Below are 20,416 nucleotides of genomic sequence, written 5' to 3' on the forward strand. Positions count from 1 at the left end.
AAGCAGGACCTTTCTTTTACTGTTAGCCCATTCTTCCACTCTCGTATTGGATGTGTCTCTAAAGCAAACCACGGTGCAGCCTTTCACTGCCACAGGTGAAAACCATGCTATCCACAGCAGCATCCCAACCTAAATTTACAGCAACTAACACAGGAAAGACAGCTCATGCACGTGCAAGAAAGCAGTATGATTCAACACAATTTTTTTCCCGTCATAAGTAAATACACAAGGAATCATTTCACATATTTATCTCTGTTCATGACTGATATTCTTTCTGACATGTCTCAATCTTTGAGGTCATCAAGGGCTTGTTGAAATCTAGTGATGCGGAAGTTTGGTCCAGGCTGATGTGTTCACAAATTAATACTTGGGGTCTTGAGGTTTAACTCCAGCTGAGGGAACCTATCCCCCCTGCAGTCAGTGCAGAGGGACCAGCCCCTCTGAAGGGCACTTCAGAGTGAGACCCAATGTTAAACATTCAAAATCCCCCATGGAAGACTTTTTCGTCTCCTTTGGCTACAAGAGAGAGACTCCAGAGACTCATCTCATGAGACTGAGGTTGATCTTTGGGACTGCTCTCCTCTTACTACATGTACTATTAAACAGAAATACCAAGAGCAATCCTGGGGGCAGCTGAGAAGCTACTGAATTTGAATTTGCACTACACAATATTACTGATGAAAAACATGTAGTACGTGCATGACTGGAGCCACCTGACTCCTCAGTGCCTGCAGTGATCAAAGGAAAGTGACGCGTCATCTCCACGTGCCTGGTGGAAAGTGCCAGTGCCCCTCACATGAGCTGTCTATGGAACCTGTTCTGTTTGCAATGAAAAACTAAGAAAAATGCAACATCTAAACTCTTGGAGGGAAGGTCAATAATGAAACAAGACTTCCATAATGAGATATGCTCCCGATAGTTGAGATGCACAGACTTGGCAGGACCTGCCTCCTTTAAACAAGTTCACTCATGCACGGTTTGGCACTGTGTCCTGTGCTGAAGTCACACAATTCTCATGGGACTAGTGGCGTCCCCAAGGGAAGATGTACCTTTCCAGGCATGGGGTAAAAAGAGAGACCGTGGAGTCTACAGAAATGTATAGTAGGAATAACAGACTGGGAAAAGTAAATGAAGAGTAAGCGCCGGCTTCTGGTAGCTTTGCTAAGACTGAGGAGGGATGGACTGCTGGTACCAAGGCAGTATGAAGCAGAACGTTCTTTCAAGGGAAAGAAGAGAGCTGCACAGCTCTTGTCCTACCGGAACTGGTCAGATAGTATGTGCAATTGGGAAGCTGTGGTAAGGCACAATCTAAAATCCTGCCTCTTGCAGCTTTTACCTGTTATGTATTGCTCAATTCACTGGCTCATCAGGTGCCTGAGAGAGAGGCAGGATGAGTGCCTGAGCTGATTTCCTCAGAGGTCTCTCCTGGCCCTGCCTGGTGAGTGCTATATTCCTGTTTCTTCATCCTTTTCTTGTGATCCCACACCAGTTTGAATGGCTGCTGCTCTTACTGAAGCATTAAAACTTAACCATTCCCCCCTGCTTTATGAACCTCAAGTGAAATATTAAAATACCTTTCAGTGGCTTATAAATAACATGCCACGACTCCCACAGGTAGGAAGAGCAGCACAGTCCATGCTCCATTACCAGAGCTAAAAGCCTCCCTGATGCAGAAGAAACTCAGGAGCATGGGGTACGAATGTTGCAGTGATTTTAGCATTGGCTGATCTTGGGTCCAAGAAATACTTTTTGTACTGTTTGAGCACTGCCCCTGGACCTGCAACAGCTCTCACATCTCTGCTTGCTCCCACTGGGTTGCACTTAAACTTCAAGCTCCCTAGGAGGTGTAGGGAGGTGATGCTGAGATTTGGGCAGGCTCTGAGCCTTCCCTATTCTCTGAGCGCGGGGCTGGGGCCCATTTCAAGCCAAGTTAGAAAACTGAGCTAAAGACATGAGCTGCCTCTGTATCATGGTTGTTCCCCTTACCAGAGGTAAAGCATGAAGGCACACAATCAGTCCATGCCAAAAGCCAGCAGCAGGGCCAGTTTATCAGCTCAGACTTTGATCTCTGTGAAAGCAGCCGTATCGTATCTGCCCTCTTGACCTAAGCTTGTCCCAGGAGCATGTTGTTGGTTTGGCAGAATGTGGGGTGTCCGTATCACCAGGCTGGTGGTGATGCCCTCTGCAGCTCAGGCTATTTGACCAGAGGTAATTGAAAGCTGCCTGAATGTGGTCATGTAATGACAGACTGTACCACAACACACATGTGCAAGGATGACAAGTTAAGGTCAAGCAGGCAAACTTAGGCTAAGGTTTCCAAAGTGGGGAATGCCTGCATTTGCATCTGTCTGGCTCCCCTTTTATGGTAGCTCCTTCAGTGGTATTTATAACCAATAATTTAGAGTTTATGTTCAGATTTCACACCTGCTCGTTAGGCACGTTCACCTTTCAGAAGTGCATGTATGCAAGCTGAGTAGTCTTGCGTCAGAAGCAGTGCTCCTTGTCTGACCGAAACCCAGCTTTTCTTTCCTCAGAAGCCCGGTGACCAAGTGCATCCACCTGACTTTAGGGAGCGCAACATGCTCCGCGGTGCCCCAAGGGCACCAGCCTCCCGCAGTGTTCGGGCTTGGCTGACTTGGGTTCCCTTTTGCCCCTGGCGACAGCTTTTCCTTGTGCTTCTTCTCCGCACCTGAGCGGTGCTCCCGCCGGAGGGGAGGCAGGCCGGGCCGGGGGGCGCAGAGGAAGAGTCTCCCCGACGCAGCAATCCCCGGCCGACCCGGGACGGCGCTCCCGCGCCGGGCCCCGCAGCGCCTCCCCGTGGCGGCGACCGCTCGGCACCGCCCCGGTCCCGGCGCCCGCCCCCGCCCCGCCGCTCTCCCGGGCGGGAGGCTCGGCGACTCGCTCCTCCTCGCGGCCGCAGGATTCCTCTCTCCGGGCTTTCGGGCTGCCCCTTCACACCCGCCGCCGGAGCGGGACGGCGTGCGAGCGAGAGAGCGAGCGAGCGAGGCGGCGCGGATGCGCCCCGGCTCCCCGCGGCGGCGGCGGCGGCAGCGGCAGCAGCAGCGGCGGATGCTCGGCGGCGCGGCGGCCGCTCCGCAGCCCAGGAGCCCCACGCAGGGGGATAGCGAGGCGATGAGCCGCCCGCCGGCGGCCGCCCGCGAGTGACGGCGGCGGGGCAAGGAGCGGCGGCGGCCAGGAGGAAGAGGAGGAGGAGGAGGGCAGCGATCCCTGCCAGTGCCCGCGGGAGCCCGGGAGAGCCCCGGCCGAGGGCTCGGCCATGCCCTTCGCCAAGCGGACCGTGGAGCCTCAGCGGCTGTGCCGGCGGCAGCCCGCCGCCTCTGTGCTGGAGGAGAGCTGGGTCGCGGAGCCGCCGCCGCGGGACCCGCCGCCGGAGGAGCCGGGGACGGCGGGCGAGGGCACCGAGGCGGCCGGCGGCGGGGAGAGGGAAGCGGCGGCGGTGCTGATGGTGCTGGACCTCTGCTCGGTCAGCAACGTAGCCCTGTCGCGGATCCTCCGACAGCTCTCCGACGTGGCCCGGCACGCCTGCACCCTTTTCCAGGAGGTCGAGGCTGACATCCAGGGCACTCACCGCCGCGTACGGGCGCTGCACGGCCGCATCGCCGGCCTCCAGGGAGCTGTGCGCGGCCTCGACCCCAAGCAGGAGGCAGTGCGTAAGTACCACGGAATGCGAGATGGATGGGGAGCACCGCGGGATGGATTGGGCGCACCGCAGGATGGATGGGGCGCACCGCAGCTCGGGGCACCTGGCGGGGAAAGCCAACCCCGGGCAAACCGCCGTGCAAAGTTTGGGGCCAAAGTCGGTGGGAAGGGAATCTCGGCGGGGCAGCGGAGTGGGAAGGGGCCGGGCCAGGCGGGCGCGGATCGGGTCGGGTCGGTGGGCGCCGCTGGGCGCCGCGGCGATGCCGGCGGGAGGGATGATGTCAGTGGTTTGTGCCTTACGTAAGGAGCTGGCTGGCGGGGCTCTCGGGGCACATCTTTTGCAGCCAAGGGTTTGGCTTGGGAGAGGGACGACGTCTGTCTGCGGGGCGCCGCGGGTGATGGGATGTGGATGATCCGCCGCACCCGGGCATCTTTGGATTTTATCCCTTTGCCGGCCTGTCCCCTGTCCCCGAGAGATGTCTTTCCCGTAGAAGTGACTCTGACTTCCCGGTTGAAATTTTAAGGTCTTAAGTAGAAATAATAAAGCTGTTTCGTCGTTACCCAACTTTCGGGGCCATAAAATAAGGAAGTTTAACTAATGACATCTTTCTGTTTAAAGAGTGGCTTGAGGAGCCGGGCGGGAGGGGAAAGGGGGGGGAAGGGAGGAGGGGAAGGAGAAAGATCAAGGCAATATGCGACTTGTGTTATGAGCAGTGATTGAATCCTGTTTCTTTTCCACCCAAACTACAAAAGCGGTGACAGGCTCCGTAGTCCTAACAGCTGCTGATTTCTGCTGAATATGGCTCGTGTTCACAGAAATGTAGTGATTTTGTACTCTCATTGATGTGTGTGCTTCCCAAGACTTGTGGATATGTATTTTTTGTTAGGTAGGGCTGTGGATTGGAAGTCTGGAATAGCAGAGATTGATGTCGATTCTGACCTGTTATTATCTGATTTAGGAAAAACAATGGCTTAAAAGGGGAATTTGGCTTAGTTTTTGCCTCCTGCTGTACCCCTTTAAATCCTGAATACCTCCACTGAGTACAGTAAAGTGAGTTTACACTGGGGTAAATGAGACTATTCCTCTTCTAGGTGTTTTTAATGAATGTGCCATTTAAAAAATGTGTTCTGGATTTCCTCCCCTTTGGAGTGGTATGGAATATAAGTAACTCTTCTAGGATCAATGAAGCTGTACTGATTAATGGAATCAAGCCTTAAGTATTCAACGGTATTTAAGCTACATACTCGGCAGCTCTGGAGTGACTTTGCTGGTGATATATTAATATACATCAACTGTAAATGAGACCAAGAGAGACTTTCTGTGGTTTCAGGATGAGTGTGTAATCAGAGCAGAGTGCTGGGCTGTGATTGGAAACTGCGGTGAGAAGGAGGCTTGGCTGAGCTAGTGAGGGAACTGTCTGAGGAAATGAAACTCCTCATATCACATTCTCATCTGTAGGTCTTTTGAGCTGAGTAACTGCCGGTATATACTAATGTAAGTGAGAGCAGAGCTTAGCCGTTCTAATCCGTACGGCTTTCTTCTTTCTGGATTGTGCAAGTGCAGCTTGTTTGCAAATCACAGAGCAAAATCTTGATATTACAGCACAGTTATGTCATCTGCTTAATTAGAGAGTCTGGCTTTATCCCTGTGATGATAAATGCAGAATCCGTTTCTTTGGTGTTCTGTTTTCTTTTAAATCCTTCTCTCCTTAGGAGGGGAGAGACTTTTGGTCATGATCTTCCCTGTGTCTGCCAGCTGTTCCTCTCCCCCTTGTATACAGCACAGTGCCACTGATACAGCTGCAGATGTCCCCCGCTCTGGTCAGCCAAAGGATCCTCCACAATGTTGGGGCTTTGCTGCCACCCATCCTACAGTAGGAGTGTATCTTGCCTCCAGCTATACAGCTGCTTGCAGGCACATCCCCCAGTCCTCACCACTTCTTTCCTTGCAGGACTGTACCACATTTCTTTAAAGGTGAAAGTCACACCAAACTGCATGAGCAGTCAACTTCTTTGCATGCTCTGGCTGCTTTTATTCCCTATCCAGTGCTGGACCAGCAGAGCTGCATTTGCATAGTGCTACATCTGAACATCTCAACTGAGCCGAACATTCTGTACATCACCTCCTCACATACCCCAAATCCATATACATACACCTACAGCAACGCCTCCCTTTGGCCCCTAGGCTGCTCACTGTTTCCAAGGGACAGATAAAACTACCTCGCAGGAAACTGCCCATCCTTGCTGTAGTGTATAATGATAGTGTGCTTTGTCCTTTCTGGGCTGACGCCTCCTCCTTCATTATTACTTTCAGCAAGACTATGCTAATGTTTGTTTCATGCATGAAGTGCCTACACAATTCACTCCTGAAAGTATTACGCTCAAGTTACTGCACCCAGTTGTTTTTTTGAAACCAAGAGAGCAATTGTGTGTGGTCACAGGTCTGCCCAGGACTTAACCAGAATCACATTAAGGCATACTGACTTCTACCTCCTGTGGCAAACATGGGAATGATGGGATAGCCTCAGGGGTGTCATTTGGCTGTCCAACCCAAATGACACATCTGAGAATAATTCAGAACTGGATGGAGGTTTGGACTGACAACCACAAGGAACAAATTGGTGACAGGCAAGCAGCCACTGCACCTGTGGCATCACTGTAATGGTTGAGCTTACTGCATACCAGGAGTCTGGGTATGTTAACACTATGACAGTACAGCCCAACCACACGTTTTCTAAGTATTCAGTTTAAAACTACTGGGATATCTTGCTGCAGTGAGACATTCTTAATGTTCCAACTTCAAGTGCAGCACAGTGATTTGAGAATAATGCTATCAGACATGTCCTAGATACTGAGTGGTGACAGTGGAAGGCCTTTTTCTCCATGCCTCATAAGCCAGCTCGATTCTGAGATTCGCTTGTGAAGGCACAGGCTGGGTGAGGAAAAGGAAATAACAGGCTAATGCCATCTCCAGAGCTACTGGAGCCAGTGGTTAGAGGGGCATTCCTTGCCCAGAATGCCATTCCTTGGCAATCGGAGAGGTGATACTGAGGGGAAGTGGAGCAGGAAAGGAGCTCTCTTGAATAGCATATAATACAATTTTGCATAATAATGTATTTTATATTGAAGATTATGTATTATGGTATTAAAATAAAACATCTATGTTGGATTCAGGAAATACTAACAAAGAATTAAAATTAATTAAAACTGTGATTTTCTCAGTAATGCTTATCACTACTGCTGTCCTTTTCACGAGGCCTTAACATTCTCAGCTCTGTTGCTATTGCGGTGGTGGACATTTACAAGAATGTGTATACTTTGCATTAAGAAAAGTACTTAAACTCCTCTGCTGAGCTAAGGGTAAGGGTATTTACCTATGTGTTGCCCTTTTGTTTTTGCCACTGTTCAGAAAGTGGGATTGGAAAATCTCGTTAGGCGCAATAAAGGACTTATTCTGGGCTGTCGCAAGCAGGTCATCTTCAAAAACTCAAGGTCCCTTGCCTCTGCCTCCCCAGATGCTGTTTGTCCTTTCATCTTTCTTTTAAGCCTCTGGCCAGCTAGCATCTTGCAAATATGAATCCTTTCCCACCCTCTGACTGGAAAAGAAACAAGGGTGAGAAATGTTTTCCTGTTCAGCTCCTGAACTAACTACTTTGCCCTTCTGTCACTCCAAGTACTTTACTGCTTTTCATCATGAGCAGCTCCAGGGTCTGCTTCTAAAACAGAACCATGTGGGAATAACATGATTGTTGTCAGTCTGAGTGTTGCTTAGGGTTTTCTTGTTGCCAGCAAGAGAACTGAGCAGTGTGGTACTGCTCAGTTTTATTATTAGATGCTTGATTATCTTGGTAGTACAGAAAGGTAGGAGAAGTGCTGGACTTGGGACTTGGTGCCTCCATTATTTGGAAAGATGATTTCTCAGTCTAGGCGGCTACAGATCTGGCAGTTTAAGTGGAATATTGTACTTTTCAGAAACTGATGATGTAAGCCATCTTGCTTTCTGAATAATCGGCATCGACTGGGCAGCAGATTTTGAAAGCCCTAGCTAATGAGATCCTTTTTGCACCCTGGCATCCCGGAGAATTCCACACATTCCAGACTTTTTTTCTGAAAGCATCAACGTGTTACCAGTAGCCAATCTTTCTAAAAGCTGTATCGTTTCCAGCAGTTGCCTGCTGTATCTTCATTGCTCCATTTTTCCATTCCTGATTTTCCTATGGGCTAGTAGTTAGTGATGCAGCTGCTTAGAAGTGTGGGGATCTCCCATGTTACTCTGCTCTTCAGAGGCCCCTGGATCTCTACAGTGAGCTCCCCTATAGGTTTTTCTTCTTTCCTGAAGTGTCAGTATTGAGATAAAAAAGGCAGTTCTGTACTGATTCTTTATCATTTTAGGCTCTGCATTAATTTATTCTGCTTGATTGAAGTTGGTTACTGAGAACAGCCTGGCTAGTTTCACTCTTGCTTTTAGTCTCTTTCATTGTGCTTTTTAGGTGGGTTTTTTTGATTTTGTTTGGTTTGGGGTTTTTGTTAGTGTGGTTGTTTTTTTTATTTTATTTTTAACCACACTGATATAATGCTCTTCTGTTTGGGTTTTAAGCACTGCAGGGAAATGTTTAATCCATTATAAGGTTTTAATATGTTTTCTGCCATGATCCTACCATTTTTACAAAAAATATATTGGACCCAAAGCTTGTCAGATAATGCATCTCCTCCCCCTTGACTTAATGAGCTGAAGTCTCAATTGCTGTTGAAATGGAATCAAGAAACTTTCATGTTTCCATCTCAGAATATGATTGCCTCTTAAGGCCATCCCAGGCTAAGTGTTGGTGAGCATCCTTGCAGAGATCTTCAGGTAGGTACATAAGACCTTAAGAGTAGGTGCCATCTTGAAAGAAAAATAAAAGTGCAAGATGAGTAGATAAATGTTGCATTTTATCTCAGTTTCTGAAAATCCTAGAGAATTTAAAGTGCAATTTTCATTGTATGGATATTCTATTGTGCTGAGGCACAACTGTAGACCTCTGTAGGTTGGATACATTTATGCAAAAATAACTTAGATACTGCTGGAGACAAATCCGAACAGATTTCTAGCTTCCTTTAACTCTGTGTTATAGTCCTTTATAGTGAATGAGCCTTTCTAAGTAGTTATTACACTCTTAGAGGTACACACTGATGTAGCCTGAGGGATATGAAGCACAAGGGTGTATTCAGAGCTCGCTTCGTACACTGAAATAATATGACTTGGCAAATCCTTGTTGGGTGCAGAGTAAAACCTCCAAAGAAAAGCAGTTGTACAGTGGATGTAGTAATCCATCGCCTTCAGCTTTGTGTCCTGCACCTGCCCCTATGGAATGACACATCCTCTTCACTTATTCTTTTGGAAAAGGAGAAAGGCTTTACTTGCCAGGTGTGGTTTCTTGATGTTGTGCTGGTCACTGTATACTCATTTGAGTTAGAGAATGCACCTCGCTGGTGTGCTTGCCTGTAGTTTGTCCATGAATGCAAATAACCCAAGTTGTGGGTGTGGGAAAGTTAGAGAATTTCCTCAGTGCATAGCTTCTTCTAAATGCAGAGGACTGGTGGCAAGTCATCAGAGTTGAAAGGAGCAGGAGGCCAAAGCATCAGCTTTCCAGCTTACCTTTACTGCTGTCAGAACAACAAAGGAACAGAGGAAGAAAAACCTGCTCACTTAAGGATCCCATCCCCACCTTACCTAACATTAGCTAGAGCACCATTAGCTAGAGTACTGTCATTTAGGATAAAGATGCCTTATCTTTGTTTACAGAAAGTGATAGAGGACCTTTTACACAGGAACACCACCATTCAGAGGCTGGACTTGAGGTGTTTTTTTGCTCATGCATTTAGTATGTGATAGAAGGTAATGGGGTGGAATTTGTCGGGTGGCTTTGGCAGAGATATATTCAATTCTTTGGAATTTAGGGTTGTCACCTTCAGTCCTGCTAGCTTGTGGAACGCAGACTGGCCTCTTTGCAGATAAAAGCGTAATGTAAAATCTTTTGTCCTGCCAAGATCAGTGAGACTCTCAGTGGAAAGGCTCTGAGAACTCAGTGCTCAGGTAGATTCTCTAGCCATTACCTGGCACAGCCTGGTAACAGATGAAGAGCAGATAGCAGTGGTTTTCCTTGGAAACCATTCCCTGTTATACAGATTTAAATCTTCTGGAGTTTTGCTGAGTGTCATTTACTTGATCTTCCATTGGTGGAGCTCAGAAGGCCTTTTCCTGTTTTACAGCTCCCTGCTTTTCGTTCTACTAATAGTACCTAAACTAATATACTAGGTTTGAATGTTTGGGGCTTTTGTTGCTATATGGAGAGCCTGCCAGTTAAAAGGCACAATACCAAAAAATATTCAGTGCTTGATTCCCACCTCACTGCTGCTACATAGCTGAGTAATATAATAGTAGTTAGTGGAACTTCTTTCTGGCTCATGCTCAAGAACCAAGCATGGGGCTCTGGTGGGTTTATTAGAAATTCTGCTGGAAATGTTTTAGTTCCTTTAAGACCAATGAGGTCTCTTTCACATAGGAATAAAACTGCAGAGAAGATAGAATCAGGCCCATAAAGAAACATATACTTACTGTGGATCTGATGGTTTAACAGAAATACTTCCTACAGCCCCTTTAAAACTCCCTACTTCTGTTTAAAAGCCTTTATAATGTAATGGGTGTGTTCATAGAGAAACATAAAATGAATGTTGCAGTGAAATCAATGGAGTCATTCCTGCTTTTGGTTAGTTCCCCTGCTGATACAGGAGAGATCTGGAGATTAAGAAATAAGCAGACTGATAACTTACTGAGGGCATGGGGAGGTCATTCACCTGTTGATTCAGATGCATAAAAGATGGTAGTTTTCCTTTATGAAAGATGAAGGGCTTGGACTGTTTCCAAAAAACTCTTGCACAATTCTCAAAAGTCCTTGAACTGAGGGAATAACTTGCAGGAAGCAAATATAAATACCCAGTCAAAGAGTGCCACTCAGTTGCTGTTCTGGATCAGCACAATCAGGATTTGTTGGCATTTCTTACATAGGTTTACCTGTTCTGTGGCTTCAGTTTCAAGGATCAGATTATGACCAGTCTGGCAGAGATGTGCAAAGGTGGGAAAAAAAGAGGGGAGCCGGCCCTTACCGCTCCCTGCCATGAGCCAGTCCCAACCTCTCCTTCTCAGTTCTGGCAAAGGCAGACTTCTCAAGTGTGGCTGTTTAAAGGCAGTACCTGGCTCTTCCTCTCTCCAAACTGGAGAGCAAAAGAAATCAGGTGCAGGGGACTGATGGCTGTTCAAAAAAGCCCCTGATCTAACACATTTCTTTTATACATGCCATGTTGTACCCAAATCAAGCAGAGACCCTCAGGGTACTCTTAACAGCAATGTTATGATGTCCAAAATGGGGAAAAAATAGGACCAGCTGATGTGAGCAATAAACAGACACATTTTAAAAGTATTGTTGCAGGGTTGTGTGGTCTTCTGAGTCAGAGAGCTGCAATTTTTCAAAAGCTGCTCTTTCCAGTCACTTGGCATCTTCATGTAATCGGAGACTGACATCAGACTCTCGATTGGAACTACTTGAGTTATTAGGCCGTGAAGAGCAGAAACTCTCTGTGTTACCCAGTGTGTATGAGGGGGGAAGGTTTTTTTCACTTCCTTTGATGTATTAGCATCAAGAGAGGGAGTCTTCGCTTCATTCCTAATTGCTTCTCGTCTTTGAATTTATATACCAATATGGAAGTAACTGCAAAGGGAGATAGCAGAATTTATAAAAAGTTCAAAAAAGCAGGGCTTAGAGCATGATTAAAATAAAAGATAGCATACAGTGTATGCTGTTTTTAGCTGAAATATCTCCCTAGAATACTTTCCATTTACATTCTCATTATATCTAACTGCTTCTAATGCACTGCTTAGTTTAACAACTGGCATGTTTTTAGGGTAGATTTTATAGTAGATATACACCCACTGTGTTCTTAACTCGAGACTTTAAATTGCAGTATCTGTGTTGGACAATCTTTTCTTATACCTTCTTGGCTGAAGGCAGAAAGAAAGCAATAGTGATAGGAACCTAATTAAGCCTGTAGTCTAATTACACCAGGAGCTGTGTGCTTGAAATGCTGTTCAGTTCAATGAGTGCTGCATGGCACTGCCATGTTAAGTCCCGGCAGAGAATGACATATTTTTTTTTAATAGGATCACTGTAATTCTTACAAAGGCACCATGGTTTTCTCTTTCTTTTCAGCTGCCAAGGCAGTTGGACTTTGAACTACAGCCGCTCAGACCAAGTCCCTGAGAAAGTTTGGAGGAGAAGTCTTGCTAGCATGTGCATGTGATTAAGGCAAATGAGCATAGGGCGGTGTGTTTGTGCTATAAATATGCATAACATCTTCAGGCCTCCGCAGCTTTTCTCCCTGTCTTCTCAAAGTTTTTTTTCTGTTATCTTGATGATTTTTTTTTTGTTATCTTGATGATGTTTAGCCAGGACAGAGGGTGAATTGTGGGGGAAAAGGTGCTAATCCTTCTCTTGAAGCTGTGTGTATCAGTGTCTATGGAATTGGGCCATTTTTAGGAGCAGAATATGCAGGGCACATTGAAAAGTTCCTGTGTGTCCAGAGGCTTTGGATTGCTTTAAAGGCAAAACTGGGCTCTTTGTGCATGCTCAAGGTCGCTGGACTTTTTTCCAAAAAAGGCATTACCGAGCATTGTTCATTGGCCTATGACTGTCCATGATTGCAGAAATCAGATCTTCTGGATGATGAAACTCAAGATAGGCAACAGTAACTCGCTGTGATGCTCAAACTTTTTTTAAGATGATATACATTTCACTGCATCAAGTATTTAGTGAACGATTTAATTTTAAGTGAAATGAGAGATTAATTATGATTTAATGCTTAACATGCAAATTAGAGTGGGTGCAAAGAGTGGGCACTACCCAGCTCCATTTTTTCTCTCTGTAAGGTTTGTTTGCTCACAGGAAAAATAGGGCCAGTTCTTGTCGTATGCATGGTCTTTTTTTTTGTGAAGTGGTTTTTGGTGAAGTGTTGTGTACAGGAGGAGAGTCAAGAGATGTATAATAATTCATTTCTAAAAAAAGAAAATCATCTGTCTTGGATCGACCGCTGACTTTCACATGCCCAGCTTTAATCCTGGAAGATACGTAGCTCTGTGCAGTCCACGTTTTGAGTGCAAGTATTTTTTTTATCTTGGTTTTTTTTTTGGGAGGTGGCTTTCTTGTACTTATCCAAAACCCTTTCCGGCCTTTCTGTACCCCAGCAATTAACACCATCATGGAGTCTCCTATCTCAGCATGCTGAGGAGATCTCACCTTCCCTTCTGTGTGGACTGTTCCCTGCAACTAGTATTGCTGCAGGAACCTGAAGTCTTGGTCTCTGCAGAAAACTGCCTGAAGTCTTGCACACAGTTAGCATGCCAAAGACAAATTTTCCCCATAAACTGGATTATCCTGGCAATACCGTTTTTACCTGTTTTTTTATCAAAACAATATTATGGAACAGCGCACACTGTGTGTGTATAGCAGCTAAGAGGTGGGCATGGCTGTGTATCTCACACTAGGCATTCAGAAAGTTTGTATCTGTTACTCAGCTACAGTTTCTACTACATTGCCATGATGCAGAAATCATAAAGATGCTGCCAGGTAAGGGAGAGAAGAGATTATTCCTACTGCATTTGAAGGAAGGGCTTGTTCTTTATTAGAAACTAGAAAATCCACTGGGGAAGGAATCCCATATAAATGTTCCAAACAAATAATAAAAAAAAAAAGTACTCCAGTTGGAGCTCACATTTACTTCAATGTGAAAGTCAGTCTTTACATGACATAAAAGCTGGAGAAAACCAGGCTTCATTAGTTCCACTGCTTGCAAAACTGGTTGTTCATATTCCTCTTTCCCCTCTATAATTACTGATTATTTCTTTTCAATTTTAATTTTTTTTTTTTATTATTTTTTAAACTTATGCCTTGAATGACTTTCATTTTGGGCCATCCTATCCTTTACTCATCTTTTCATGGTGGCTTCACAGGGGCTATACTTTTAACTCTGTCTTAATGGCAAAGGCAATGCCCCCCCACTCCCACCATTGCATGAATGAAGAAGTATTAATTTTTACAACTGTGGTTTATTCTCCATTGATTATCTTTAATGTGATACTGTCTTGTTCAGTTAATAAACCACCGTTAACCTGCTAAATGTAATTATCCCCCTCCTCCAAATATAACCTGCTTTTAATAGTTATTGTAAATGCATTTATTTTGCCTGCCACATTAAAATCACTGGTTTAAGTTTCTTCACTTTCAAATTGCACTCTAGCTGAAGTGTATTTTGTGGCAATCATCTTGTCATTACTCTTCTAATAGTCTAAAATAAGTATCACCACTTCATGACTTCAGCAATATTTTTTGTCCTCTGTTACAGCTGCCACATGCTTGATAAATAGCCTTGGTGCCCAGACAGAGGTTGGATAAGCTATGTTCTGGACAAAACCCTCCTAATGGAGACTAGGAGGCTCACCTGAAGGTTTATCGTTAATTCTCTGTCGCTGTTATCTGGTGTGAATTGGTGCCCAGAGCCTGCAAGCTGCCCCTTTGCAAGCCAGAAGGACAAAGCTAGGATGAGAGCCTGACCACAGATGAGGCTGATCCTGAGTCTGGCAGAGGAGGAGGGGAGAGGCCAAGGCAGAGCTGCGGAACCTGTGCTCATAGCTTCCCTTGGCTGACTGTTTGAAGTATGACCCGGGGTATTTACCCAGTTTGTGCTGTAAACAATTTCAGGGACCTCTGTCAATACATGCAAAATTTACAGAGCAATTCTATATCAGATTCAGTGATAAAACCATCTGCCTACAGGTACATTGTGGAAATGAACACCCCTATTTGAGAACTGCTGTAAATGAGTGAATGGGTTACAGCTACATTCAGCAGCTATAATGTGGCTACTCATTTATGAAGTTGTCCAAGTGGAACTTAACACAAATTATTAGTGTAGATTAAAAGTATTTTTCATTTATCTGCTTGTTCCTAAGAACCCAGAAGAATGGCAATTAGTTAAAGAAAATAAGAGGGAAAGGGAACTGCAAAATATTGCAGCTCAGGTTGCTTATTTATTTCCTTTCTGTATCCTGTTTGGCTTTAGATCTGTCTTGCATTTTGGGCTGTGAGACCAGTCTGGTTCTGTTACCATAAAATAAGTGTGCTCATTTTTGTGCAGACCTTTATAAATTATAGTTGAAATATATATATATATGTATATATATATATATACACACAGAGAAACACATATCTAGATAAAGGAGGAAGACCAGTGGAAAGATTGGACAAGATAATATTTGTCACTTAGATTAGAAAACTTAATAAATGGGAGAAGAAATTTACAGCCAGATTAGCAGCAACCTGGTCAAACAAGGGAGAAAATATGCAGTATTATAGATCTCATTACAAAGATAAAAATTGAAAGCATTTGATGTATCTTGTGCTCTCCTTGTTTTAACTTTGTATCTTCATCCAAAAGCATCTCATAGTTGAGTTGACTTCCTTCTTATCCCCTCCTCACAGTGGAAGATTGGTTTGGGCTTGAGAGGTTGTGATAGTATCGATGGAAACTCTTCTACTGGATGTAATGGGTTATCAAAAGTGAGATATATCTTGCTTGGGGATGTGGGAATTCTCCTCTTTGGTTGTACTTGCATATTTGCAGGCATAAAGCCTTTGCTCTTGAATAAATTGCCTCTGCTATATTACAGCAAGGGTTGAAAAATAAAATAAAAATGCAGAAAAGCCAAGTTAATGAAATTAAATCTTCCAAGAAAACAGATGGGTAAGTGAAAGGTAAAGTGATGAAAGTCTACAGTGTTGTTTGCAGATGCACTGAAGGAATGTCTTGTATTTATTATTGCAAAGAGATGTTTCCCCTGCCTTTGTTCCCTTTTGAGACAGCCCAACCTTGGGCTTGTTAAATATGTCTCTACAGAAGTTGGCACATATTGACCTTGTTTGCTGCAGTCTGCTCTTCCGTAGCTTCTGGATTCTAGTGGCATGAGCCAGATGGACAGAGCCCTAAAGCTAAATGCTGGATAGCATAATTAAGTGCTCTAGTATTGCAGGCTGGAGCTGACTGAGACAAACTTTGGCCAATACCTCAATATTTCTTTGTTCAAGTTATGTCTCTAGTGTCAAAGTAATTATTGTTTTTTTTTCTTTCAGATCATATTCCTTGGGTATGAGGATGTTAAATTGTATACCAGTAATATTTTCGTCAACATAATACAGAGCTTTCTCTACTACTTTGTGTCCTGATAGCAATACAGGAATATTTTACAACCTTGTGGAAGCTCACCTGAATTTTCCTTTCATGTCTGTACAGCCTTTTTTCTGCTGTGTTTTGGAGTCATGGTGTTTAGTTGTGATTGTCAGGTGATCGTCATGTGACCATGCCAGCATGGTCCTGGCCAAACACGTTATCAACACTGAAATGTGGCTCTGCAGCTCTCATTGTGAGTTTGAGGTCTGAGGAGCTTGGAAACCATATGCTGCCATCCTGCAGCGTTTTGTCTTCCTGCTTGAATATGCCCTTTATAGCAAATTAATTGGGTCTCCTACCTTCCCTTCTTCTCCCCTTCCTTGACAGGCGTCTTAGCAGCTTTGGGGATACAGAGCAGCTGAAGTTTCTCCTCTGCTTCCTCTTTGTAACCTTTCTGTTTTACAAGGGTTCATGTTCCCATGTGTAATGTTGGTGGGCAGCGTGACTGCCTGGGTGCTGTGCAGCCTCCAGCAGGATGGTATCGGTGCATGGGAGAGGGGTTGGCAGCGGGAAGGGAGTGGGTGAGGAAGCAGTCTCTGTCATCCTGAGAGACCACTCACTGAAGTGGTGTTTGTAGAAGCTGCGATACACACTGTGGCTTAAAATCAGTCTCCTCTGCTTTGCTCTCCGTTTCTGCTGAAGAAACTTTGAAGTTAGGGGGGTCATTTTTCCATAATGTTACTGTAGGTGGTAGTGTGTATGCATAGTGGGGAGATGATTACAAAAAAAAAAAAAATTAGAGAGAGAGTAAAAGACAGTACATGTCAACCTTGGTGCAACTGTGAGAAGAGCCACTTCAGGAGGTATTCAGCAATCAGAGCCTCCTTTTTTACTACCAGCAAAGTTTTCTGTTGTGGAGCAGCACTGAATTCCTTCATGTGCCTTATGATCAAGACGGTGTGTGTTAGAGCAGGGTGCTACAGACAGAGTAGCACTGAAACTTGATCACAGGCAGCCGTGCTTGGCCAGGATGGAGCCTGTGAAGAATATTTTCGATATCACTGCAGCCCTTGGAATAAGTCTACAATATAGGTCTTAGCTAAAAGATTCCATTGCCATCTAACTGTCCAGACAGGAGTTTATATCTTCTGTCCTGAACAACCCCTGTGTATCCTAGGTGTGATACGGTTTGGAAGAAACTCCTGACAGACCATAGCTGTGGGACCTCAACCCCTTTCAGAGGCAGCCCTGTTCAATCTGGCCCCTTGGGGTGGCTGGCCTCACAGTGGTTTGGAAAACAGCACACGACAGTATTTTTTCTGTTTATTTTTCTACTGATAGTCCACATGTGCACCATTTAATTTATGAGAAAACATAGCAGATAGCTTTTAGGTGGACTCAGCTGCTATCTTTAAATGGCAGATAGTTGTGCAAAGCAGACTCAGACCCATCTATGTGTGGAATTCCTGAGGGTTCACCTGAGAATGTTCAGCTTTGCAGGTTGGAACTGAGGAGGAGGAGGACGCAGCAGCTAAAATACTAGTGCTTAGGAGACTTGGATTCATCCACTGATTTCTCATGGGAACTTAGATGAATGTTGTTAGTGGGATTCAGATCACCAAGTTTTAGCACTGTAAACTTTGGGCCATCCATTCCGTTTAAAGGTGAGCCTGTCTTTTCACTCTTGAGCAGAGAAAGTTTCTAAATTGCATTAGTCCCTTAACTTCTGTGAATGTCACAGTGTGAAGCGGGTACTGCCACAGTCTCTGTAGACCTCTTTTCCTCAGCTCTGTGGCAGAATGACAGCCCACCCCTTCCTCTCAGAGGTGTTATTACACAAGCAGTGAGGGTGAGTTGGGTTGTGTGGTGATAGATACATCATGTACACAGATGTGCTTTGTAAATGGCAAGCAATTTGCAAGGCTGAGATCCTTCCACATAAGGAGTGCTTCTGTCCTTCATGGGCAAACACTTCCAGGTGCCCTATGGAGGCAGTGTCTGCAGGTGGAATTCTCCAGTCCTCCTTCAGCAAGCAGGAGTCCTTGTCACAGAGCTTTGCAGCTCGTACCCTGTGAGGACTAACTTAGATTGGTCTGAGTTTGCAATTGCCAGTCTTTCTTTTGAGGCCTGGCTCATAGAGGAGATTGAGCTTTCTTAAATTACAGACAGTGTGTCTTGGTTAATTACAGTCATGTAAAGATGAGATTTTTACCTTGGGACTTGGTTTAATTAAAAAACAGTGCTGGGAAATTTATTAAATGTCTGATATGTTCTATCTGGGTGCCAAGTGCTAACGCTGATGTTTTCTTCAGGTGCTCTCCCAGCTTCAGTCAAAAAGGACCATCTTAGCTTGACATCTGCTGTAACAAAAGGGGAGGGAGGACAGACTGTGATTCTCAGTCCAGCCAGGTTAAAGCCTGGCAGCTTGCTTTGCACAGCTCAGGCTTGTGTCTCAGCTTTGGGGAAAGGTTTGTGTGGGTAGTAGTGTCAGAGGAAAACTCACAGTACAGAACCTAAGGCTTTCCCTGTGTAGTGGAAAAGTCAGGATCATGCATGTGAAATGTGGACTTAGAGGAACTTTGTGTGGGTGGTCTTGTTTTGACTCTTTCTGCTCTACTCCCTTTCCCTTCCCACTCATGTATGCTGAAGCCTGTCATCTATTAACTTGAGCTTTTCTAATAATCACAGATTATATAAAACAAAAACAATAACAAGGTCCCTGCATATACAATCTTTCTGAACTGTAGAAGCCACAAGATCTCCTAGACATGCTTTTTGTTAGTACTGGCTTGTGAGAGACCTAGCGCTCCATGATGCCCATCTGTTAGCAGCATGTTTAAATGTGATTAATGTGAAAGTTGCAAGAATTGCAATAGCTTTTGCTAGTCTACAAGAGAATCTGTCACTGTTAATCTTTTCAAGTATTAAAAGCTTCAAATAATAAATCTAACGTTATGGAAAGCTGTAGCTTTGCTTTTGTTACCAACACCTTAGTGCATTATTAAACTAATATTTCCTTTTCCTCTGTAGTTTGCAAGCATAGAGGGAGTGAAGATACCATTCACATGCAGAAGAATATTTAAATGATCGTCTACATATGAAGTCTAGAGGGAGAGAGAGCTGCTCCAGCATAAAATGTTACGGGGCAACATTAAGTTTGATTGCTATTCCTGAGGGGATGTGGCCAGAACAGGATATATTAGGAGTTAGCCCTTTCCCAAAATCCTGGTAGAGGCTGGGAAAGTCACAAGCAGCATCCTGATGTGGTAGTTCTTTGCTATACCTGGGTACACATCAGAAATCATTTTGGCTTATCATCCATGACAGTAGACCTACCTCATTAGTAGTGCTGATGGTATTTATTCAGATCTGCTGCATCTTTAAAAGAGATCGTGGGCAGGATAAGCAGTGTTACTGCATGAGTGGGGATTGCCTCCTGCAGCAAGATGACACTTCAGGAAGCAAATAGGAGAGGACCCAGGGAAGGAAAATTACTTTCTTCACATAGCTGCTTATGTTGGAAAGGATCAAAGAAAGTATAATGAGTCAGTATCTTTTTTTCTCTTTAAAGGAAATTTCAGAAGAATGGCTCAATTAAATAGTAGTTTACTCAAGATCTGCAGGTGGCTTGTAAAGTGTAATTAGATCCCCCTTACCTTTTAAACCCAGATCTACAGCTTTTTTCATTTTAGTGGAGGTGGAGATCCCTGTTCTTGGATTTACAGTGGTAGATTGGTAGAGGAGAGGGCTTGTTATGAAACTTCTTGGTTTGTGGCATGATTATAAGATGCTTTTGTTTCCAGCAGGGACAGCAATAGTGCTTTGGTCAAGACATTTCAAAACTGCTTGCAATCTGTTTTTGTAAGATCATCAGGCACTGTAGGACAAATTGAAACCTGCCTTTCGCTGAAACACCCCCTTGCTCCATCACACACAGCATCTTCACATCATCCAGGCAGCTTGTCCACTTCTACTCATTGCAAAAATTCAAAATCAGATCAGATAGGATAGTGCTGTCAAAGGGGTAGTTACAGAATATATAGTTGCAGAAATCCAACTGGACTTTATGGGATTTTCTTGTTCTTTTGTGTGCTCCTCTATAATCCGATCTTTGAAGCATTTAAGAGCTTGAGGTGCCTTAATTAAAAGCTTCTAGGATCATGCTTTTTCATTTATCCTCTAAAAGGACAGTCACCAATTCCACTGCTCTGAGCCACTAAGAAGACTTGCAAGGAAGACAGAACCCACCTGCCTTTAGTAGCCTGTCAGTCAGACCAAGTGCAGTAAAGGGACTTTCTCCTTTTCGTGATAACGTGCACATTGTTCAAGTGAAGAAGCTCTTCTTTTTGGGTCTCTGAGGGCTGCTGTGGCACACTCTGCACCTGTGAGTGCACCTATTGCTCCTGCCTTGTCCTGTGAATTGAAGAGTGATGCCTAGTATCCTCCATCTGTTCTCAAAAGCAGACTCATGTGCCAAAGGCTGCAAGTAGTGCGCTGAGGT

The 20,416-nt window shown here is 44.7% G+C and overlaps 1 protein-coding gene across 2 annotated transcripts in view; it reads left to right on the forward strand.

The window, feature by feature from the left end:
* The first annotated feature begins 2,899 nt into the window (after positions 1-2,899).
* The window catches only part of NHS (NHS actin remodeling regulator), a 259,593-nt gene continuing 242,076 nt past the window's right edge, over positions 2,900-20,416 (forward strand). Inside the window, exon 1 of one of the 2 annotated variants that reach the window (XM_064646690.1) lies at positions 2,900-3,671. In XM_064646690.1, coding sequence (XP_064502760.1) covers positions 3,278-3,671 — 394 coding nt within the window. In that variant the 5' untranslated portion in view covers positions 2,900-3,277. The remainder of the gene's footprint in view (positions 3,672-20,416) is intronic. The other variant, XM_064646691.1, reaches the window with a different exon arrangement.

The sequence above is a fragment of the Pseudopipra pipra genome, chromosome 2, assembly GCF_036250125.1.
Source record: "Pseudopipra pipra isolate bDixPip1 chromosome 2, bDixPip1.hap1, whole genome shotgun sequence".
In the NCBI taxonomy this organism is placed as follows: Eukaryota; Metazoa; Chordata; class Aves; order Passeriformes; family Pipridae; genus Pseudopipra; species Pseudopipra pipra.